Genomic DNA, 7,517 nt, shown 5'->3' on the forward strand with positions numbered 1-7,517 from the left:
CAACTAGGGACAATTTCTCTGATGTCCAGCAGAGGGCGGCCTACCCACAGCCAGGCTTCCAAATCTGTTTCTCTCTGGGTGGCCGCTTGGGAGTCCCAGGATTGCCAGGAGATTGGGTGTGGCTCACAGGAGTCCCGGGCATGTGTGTACCATCCTCTTTGGCCTGCTCATAGAGGCGGCTCCTTCAATCCCAGAGAGCACGCTGAGATGGAAATCATCCACCCAGAATGGCCCCTGTCTCATGGATGAGGACAGTGAGGCTGGAGGGTGTAGGAGACAGACCTGATGCCAGCCATCCTAGAGAGGTTTGCCAAGCCCTATCCACTCACCCAGTCAGCCTCAGGAGACCGTGTCTGGGGAGTCAGACTGTTCTGATTCCAAACCTTCCAGAACTTCAGCTCAGTTCCTGCAGCTGTTTCCCAGGGAGGTGGGGGAATTGCAGCAGCAAGTGGGAAGAAAGTTCAGGGTAGCAGTCATTCTGCCATGGTCGGTCTGCCCAAGCCATTTGCTCATGCTCATGTCCCATCAGTGGTGAGACTTGTCTTAGGCCAAGTGAGTTGCATTGTGCTCCCAAAGGAAGGCAGAGGCCATGCGCAGAGGGAGGCCTTTGGGAGCCTGGAGGCAAGTTGGGCCTCTACCTCTAGGTTCTTTACAGGGGCCCACATAGCACCCCAACCCCAGCTCCTCCTACCACAGAAACGGGGCAGCTGGCTCAGTGCCCGTAGCTCAGCAACGTGCACTGGGGCTGCTGGGTTTGAACCTGGCCAGGGCCTGCTAAACAACAAAAAAATAGGCAGGCGTTGTGGCAGCTGCCTGTAATCCTAGCTACCAGGGAGGCTGAGGCAAGAGAATCCCTTGAGCCCAAGAGTTTGAGGTTGCTGTGAATTGTGATCCCATGACACTCTGCCAAGGGCAATATATAACTCTGTCACATAGAGACTCTGTCTCAAAAGGGGGGGGGAGCAATGGGGAGGGCCATCACCCATGTTCCCATTGTTCAGATGGGGAGCCTGCCCAGGGCCACAGAGCCAGCAGTTTCTAGATGGCTTGTTCTACATAAAGATGGTTTGTGGCTTGGGAGCCCATCTGGGCTTAGGTGGACCTGGTACACCAGGAGTCATTTTATCACTCAGATACCATTTCCTTCCCTTCAAATTTGAGTAGTAACATCTCAAAAGGTAGTGCAGGGAGCCAGGTGTGGCCGAGTTTTCCTGTAGTCTCAGTTACCCTGAAGGTTGAGGCAGGAGGATCACTTGAACCCTGGAGTTCAAAGCTATACTATGCTATGATGATTGTGGCTGTGAGTAGTGTAGAGGATGCCAAGAGCCAGATGACCTTTGAGCAAGATGATTTACAGCTGGGGGTGGACCCTCAGGCCATTCATCCCCAAGTGCTCCTTGTGGAGAAAGAGCCTGAGCCTTCAGCACATAGTCATTTGTTAATTACTCCCCTCACCTGTTGTACGGTCTCAATAATAAAAGGCTAGTGTGGAGGTCGCTTGGGGCTACCCTAAAAAGGGCTAGCCCGCCTTCTACAAACTTGTACTTCTAATCCAAGTTATGCCCGGTTCCTTCCTGCAGTGATCAAGACTAGGGCCATAGGGGCCTGAGGGGTTGTGACAGAGTAGTCACTGAATTCTAGCCTGGGCAACATAGTGAGACTTTGTCTCTTAAAAAAAAAAAAAGAGGTCGGGCACGGTGGCGCATGACTTTAATCCTAGGACTCTGAGCGGCTGAGGTGGGTGGATCGCTTGAGCTCAGTTCAAGACCAGTCTGAGCCAAAGTGAGATATTGACTCTACTAAAAAACCAGAAAAACTAGCTGGGCATTGTGGCACACGCCTGTAGTCCCAGCTACTTGGGAAGTTGAGGCAAGAGGATTGTTTGAGCCCAAGAGTTTGTGGTTGCTATGAGGTACAGTGCCATGGCACTCTACCCAGGGCACAGAGTGAGACTGTCCCCCCCCCAAAAAAAAAGATAGTGCAGGAGGGGACTGTTCTATCCACTGACTGAGCATTTACTACAGTAAACTTGGCCTCTCACCAGATAAGGGCTGGCAGCCCCTTGTCTAACTCTAAATACCGTTCTAGTTCATGCAGGCAAATGAGAGAGGCCTGGTTATGAGATGGCCCTTCCGTCTCTTCTGCCATGGCATGAATCCTTGTCTCTTCCTCATTGGTTTCATTTATGCAACATCATTTGAGCACCTACTATGTGCTGAGGCCCATTGGCTAAGAGCAGTTTCAGGGCAAGGACTGTTTGTTATATTCAGTGGTCACTGAGTCCCCTCTTGTGTGCTGAACTCACTGTGCTTGGTCTGAGGGACTTGGGAACTTAGAAGATGCACATGGAGGAAGCAACTGGAAGTTAAGGAAGGGGCAGGGCTTGGCTGGGTCTGGGGACCCCTCTTAGACACATACACACATGACACAGGAGGCTGGTTCAGGAAGAGCAGAGGCAGCTGCCTTTATTAGCGGTCACGGGCCAGCTGACTTCAATCAAAGGCCACACACTTGATCTTGAAGTCACCATCAGCTGCCATGTAGTTGATAGCCTCCAGGTTGAGGCGGTTAGGGAACTTGAATGTGTAACCATCTGGCAGCTTGACAGTCAGGTCGGCCTGGTCAAAGCTGATGCACACCTGGTGGTGGAGAAAGGCAGTGAGCTGGGCCTATAGACCCTCCCGAAAGCCTTTTTCATGTGCTCTGACATAGTGCCAGCTCCTGGATGGCTCAGAAAGGGGATGACACTCCCAGGCCATCACATAGCCACAAGGGGGAGGAGATGGGGCCTATGTCTCTAGCCATCAAACACAACCCAGCATCAGCCCACTCAGTGCCCTATCCCCGGCTCCCAGTCCCTCACCCACCTCCACGACACTTCCAGGCTGGAAGGGAAAGGCAGCCTCCCGCTGCTCAGCGCCCCAGGCCCCGCCGTCCTTGCTGTTGCACACGATAGTATTGGCATCCCCGTGGGCATCGAAGCGGGGGTTGAAATGCAGGCACAGGTTGTTGCTGTCTTTGCCCAGGTTCAGCACAAAGCTGGGGGATAACAGAGGGCTTGAGGTCACCCCGGCCAGTGCCAGCCCCCTTGAACTGGCAAGTCCACCACTGAGTACCCCATGAATGTACCCAGCTGGGAGAACTCATTGAACAGGGAGATGAGAAATCTCCAGTCTAGTTCTGGCCCTGCCGCCTACTTGCTGTGTGACCTTGAACCGGTCCCTGCCCCTTACTTCCACTGAGTTTTCTTGTTTGTACCACAGGGGCTGCACAGGAAGGCTCTCTAGGGTCTTGCTATGCTGATGGCCCAAAACTCTTGAAGACATTAGCATCCTAGTCCTTTGGGTCAAGTTTAGAGACTCCCTTCAGAGGAGGAGAGTCTGGGAGGGCAAATGTCCTGTCTTGTACATCCCTGTGTCTCTGGTGCCCAGTACAGAGTGGGGCACACAGTAGATGCTCAATAACTATGGGGCGAGGGCAGGTGCAGTAGCTCATGTCTGTAATCTGAGCACTCTGGGAGGCCGAGTTGGGCAGATTACTTAAGTTCAGGAGTTCGAGACCAGCCTGAGCGAGAGCGAGACCCTGTCTCTAAAAATACCCTGGTGCTGTGGCAGGTGCCTGTAGTCCCAGCTACTTGGGAGGCTAAGGCAAGAGAATCAAGAGTCCAATAGTTTGAGGTTGCTGTGAGCTATGACACCACGGCATACTACCGAGGGTGACAAGTGAAACTCTATCTCAAAAAAAATAAACAGACAAAAAACTGTGAGGTGAATGAACAAATAATAGTAATACATTTGTATAATAGCAATACTGGGTGGCACCTGTGGCCCAGTAAGTAGGGCGCCAGCCCCATATTCCAAGGGTAGCGGGCTCAAACCCGGCTCCAGCCAAACTGCAAAAAAAAGAAAAAATAGCTGGGTGGGGCGGCGCCTGTGGCTCAAAGGAGTAGGGCGCTGGCCCCATATGCCGGAGGTGGCAGGTTCAAACCCAGCCCCGGCCAAAAACTTTAAAAAAAAAAAAAAAATAGCAGGGCATTGTGGCAGATGCCTGTAGTACTACTCGGGAGGCTGAGGGAAGAGAATTGCCTAAACCCAAGAGCTGGAGGGTGCTGTGAGCTGTGATGCCACATCACTCTACCGAGGGCAACAAAATGAGACTGTCTCTAAAAGAAAAGAAAAGAAAAAAAGAAAGATAATAGCAATACTTACCTCTGAAGGTTTGGTAAGAAAGAAATTGATAGTGCACGTGAAGTAGGCAGCTCTTAATAATAGCAGCTGATCATCCCTGTCATCAGTGAACTGTCCAGCATCTGACCTTCCCAGTCTGCCTCCCACTTTGTTATACAAATTAACAAACTAAGGCTCAGTGAGATTGGTTGACCGGTCCAAGGTCACATGGCTGCTGAGAAAATAAGCCATCTGGCTGAATACATGATGAATGAAGGAATGAAGGACTGACTGAGTGAATGACCTGATGCAGGAAAGAGCGACTTCCAGGGAGGGCAGTGGTTGACACCCCTCTCATTCCCTCTCCCCGCCCTCCCAACCTCAGGTCCCGCCCAGAGCCGGAAGGAGCTGGGTAAGGTAGATGACGAGGCCGCAGCTGGTTTAGTTTAAGAGGCTCCAGCTGGGAGGGAGGGGGCGACTGTGGTAGGGGCGCCCAGACCTCGCGGGGGAAGTGACTCACCCTGAAAACGCAGCAACGGGAGCTGGCCGTTAACCCCCTGCCCGCCGGAGAGGAGAAGCGGGCTTGACCAGCCACACCCGTCCCAGAAGCGTGGCTGGACCCTCCGGCTCTGAGCCATCCATTTACCCCAGCCGTTCACCTCCCAGTTTCCGCCCCTTACCTCTTGGCGTCAGGGGCCACCTCGCCCCGTACTCTGAGGCACTCCCCAGGTTTGAGATTCAGGTTGCTGGCGACAAGACCCTGCGCAGACAAGACCCCGCCCAGCCGGGTTAGAGGACAAGGGCTCCGCTGCTGCTGCCTGCAGTGTCCTGAAGTGGTTGCTGCTGGGAGTGGGGTTGTTCCCACCCTGGATCTCTCGCCAGGCCAACAGAAAGCCTGGGGGACAGGACTGAGCTGCAAGCTCTGGCCTCTGATTATATGTGTGGTCCTGGGAAAGTCCCTATTCTCAACAGGGTCTGTTTCAGTCTGTAACAGGGGATCTGGCTCTAGGAGACAGGCTGTAGGAGATTTTGCAGATCAGCTTGGGGATTTGGGATGCAGTGCCCCATTACTTCCCTTAGCACACAGAATCAGGCTTGGAGTGGGGCAGCAAAGTCACACTGAATGGAGGGATTTGCTCTTGTGCTAGAAGTAAAGGCCTGGTGAGAGGCCCAGGGGCTAAAAAGGACACCCTGAAAAACAAATCCCTCTGCAAAAGTGAGAGTGACCAAGCTTTGGAGCTGCAGCCACGTTAGCTCAGAGTTAAGACTGAGCACACTGCAGGGCACTGCTACCCACTGGCGCCTGGGGAGAGTGGGCAGGCGTTAACTGGTATTAGTGGTTCTTTCTGCCAGAAACTTGAACCCTTTCCCTGGGGGCCTGGGGAAGATTCTTCACTCCTTCTCCCTCCCTTACCACACACTTCCCAGCTTGCCAGTGATGGGGGGGAGAGGGGTTCCCCCAGCCCCTACCTGACTAACCTGGACATAAGTTCCCTCCACCCCTGCCCCAGGAAGGCCCATCCTGGGCAGCCTGCCTCACTCAGGTCCTGGCAACTTTTCAGAGCTCTCTGGAGCAGAGAGAGGTGACTCTGCTCTGGCCTGGTGACTGGGGACAGCTGCAGGGGGGAGGGGAAGGAAGGCTCTTTGGGGTGAAGTAGGGGGAAGGGACAGTGGTCTGAGTGCCACCAAAGTCCCCCCACCCCAGTTGGCCACACCCTTCCCACTCCCTCTTCTCAGAGAGCTGCAGAATGTCAGCTCTTGGCAGAAATAACTGTGCTGCCTGACCCCAGAGGAATCCAGAAAGTTCTTAAGTCAGAGAAGGCCTTGGAGGACCATGGCACCCCCTTCCATTTTACAGATGTGGCCACTGAGGTCCATAAAAGAGGAGGCACTTGTTCAAGACTTCACAGCTGGGACTATAATGTGTCCCCGATCTCCCCCTCTTCCCTAGCAGTCTGTCCCACCCTATCCCCTGGAGCTTGGGGTGAGGTCTTCACACTCACACAAGCCATGATTGAAGCAGGAGGATGTTCGGGGACCGGTGCACCAGCCGTCTGAAGACTCCACCCGAGAGACAACCCAGCCTCTCCCACAGTTTTAACACGACCGGACCCAGTGAGTCCCGCCCCCCTAGAAGCTCAGCCAATTGCAAGTCAGGACAGTGATTGGGGGCCCACGCAAGGCGGAATCAATGGAATTTTGAAGCCCGTTCTGGAGCAGAGGTGACCAGTCAGAGGGGCCTGCTCGCCCCCCACACCGCCCCGCCTTCATCTTAGCCACGCCCACATGGCTCAAGCTCCTCCTATTCGCCTCCTCCATCCTTCCCCGCCCCCCATCCTAAAATTGTGCTGCGGCAAAGATTGGGGGAAGCCAGTGGAAAATAGTTTCAGGATGAGCTAGGCCTGAGAGTTGGCGGGAAGGGGCCCAGGGCCAGGAGGCTGAGTTCAGGGGTGCCCAGGGAAGATGGCTGAGGGGGTGCAGGATCTTACAGGGAATTAGATGGAGCCAGAGAAGGCAGGTCAGAGCCAGGGCGTGGCTCCTGCTGTGTGCCTCTGTCGAGGCAGAGGACCTTTTTACCATATGGCCCCAGCCCCACCCGGATCTCCCCCGGAAGCGGGGACTGTGGCTGTAGCGCCTGCTCCTCAGCAAAGCTAATGAAAGCTGGGCAGGGTGCCAGGCCTGAGGCTGCAGGCCTGCCTCTAGCCCCAGGCTTTGGCCACGCTGAGGGGCCTGCAGGTGATTTCAAGGAGCCCAGGCCTTACTGCTTCTGTCCGTCTGCTAGTACCGGGCCCGGGAGGCACTTAGGATGGGCCAGGCCATAAAGGGTGGGGAACTGGCTCTGTGCAACCCTATTTACTCTTTACATCCCCCTTTGAGGCCAGCATGGCCTGCCTTTCTGCATCCATTTGGCAGGTATTTTACTGAGCACCTACTATGTGCCTGGCCCTGGGCTGGCATGAGAGAATTCAAAGATAAACCCCTCCTGGACCTTGCTATCAAGGAGCCCATAGTTGGGGTGGAATCTGACTCCACCGTTATAACTAGAAGTAGCATGATGATGGCTCTAAGTCAAGTCATGAGCAAGCATCACAGTGAAATGGAGACTCTGAACATGCATAAGGTGTGTGAAGTATCCACAGCATCCAGCATGGGCACAAGCTCAGGAATGTGAAAGTACAGGTCTGGGGGCTCGGCGCCCATGGCTCAAGTGGCTAAGGCGCCAGCCACATACACCTAAGATGGCGGGTTCGAATCCAGCCAGGACCCGCCAAACAACAATGGCGGCTGCAACCAAAGAAATAGCCAGGTGTTGTGGCGGGCACCTGTGGTCCCAGATACTTGGGAGGCTGA

The 7,517-nt window shown here is 54.3% G+C and overlaps 1 protein-coding gene across 1 annotated transcript; it reads right to left on the reverse strand.

Moving 5' to 3' along the window:
• Window positions 1-2,436: 2,436 nt before the first annotated feature.
• LGALS1 (galectin 1) lies at window positions 2,437-6,247 on the reverse strand. Its single transcript, XM_003783227.3, has 4 exons — window positions 6,170-6,247; window positions 4,847-4,926; window positions 2,868-3,039; window positions 2,437-2,639 (listed from the first exon to the last, which is right to left on the reverse strand). Exons 1-4 carry the CDS (start codon window positions 6,176-6,178, stop codon window positions 2,493-2,495), a joined length of 408 nt encoding a protein of 135 aa, XP_003783275.1. The 5' UTR covers window positions 6,179-6,247; the 3' UTR covers window positions 2,437-2,492.
• Window positions 6,248-7,517: the final 1,270 nt, after the last annotated feature.

The sequence above is a fragment of the Otolemur garnettii genome, unplaced genomic scaffold (genome assembly GCF_000181295.1).
Source record: "Otolemur garnettii isolate 467f Iridium unplaced genomic scaffold, OtoGar3 scaffold00007, whole genome shotgun sequence".
In the NCBI taxonomy this organism is placed as follows: domain Eukaryota; kingdom Metazoa; phylum Chordata; class Mammalia; order Primates; family Galagidae; genus Otolemur; species Otolemur garnettii.

What these genes read in the sequence shown, in the direction of transcription:
- LGALS1 (XM_003783227.3), bottom strand. An exon ending in GTGGCCCCTGACGCCAAGAG is followed by an intron (nt 3,040 to 4,846) that starts GTAAGGGGCGGA and finishes GTTATCCCCCAG; the next exon opens with CTTTGTGCTGAACCTGGGCA. An exon ending in AGCCTGGAAGTGTCGTGGAG is followed by an intron (nt 2,640 to 2,867) that starts GTGGGTGAGGGA and finishes CTCCACCACCAG; the next exon opens with GTGTGCATCAGCTTTGACCA.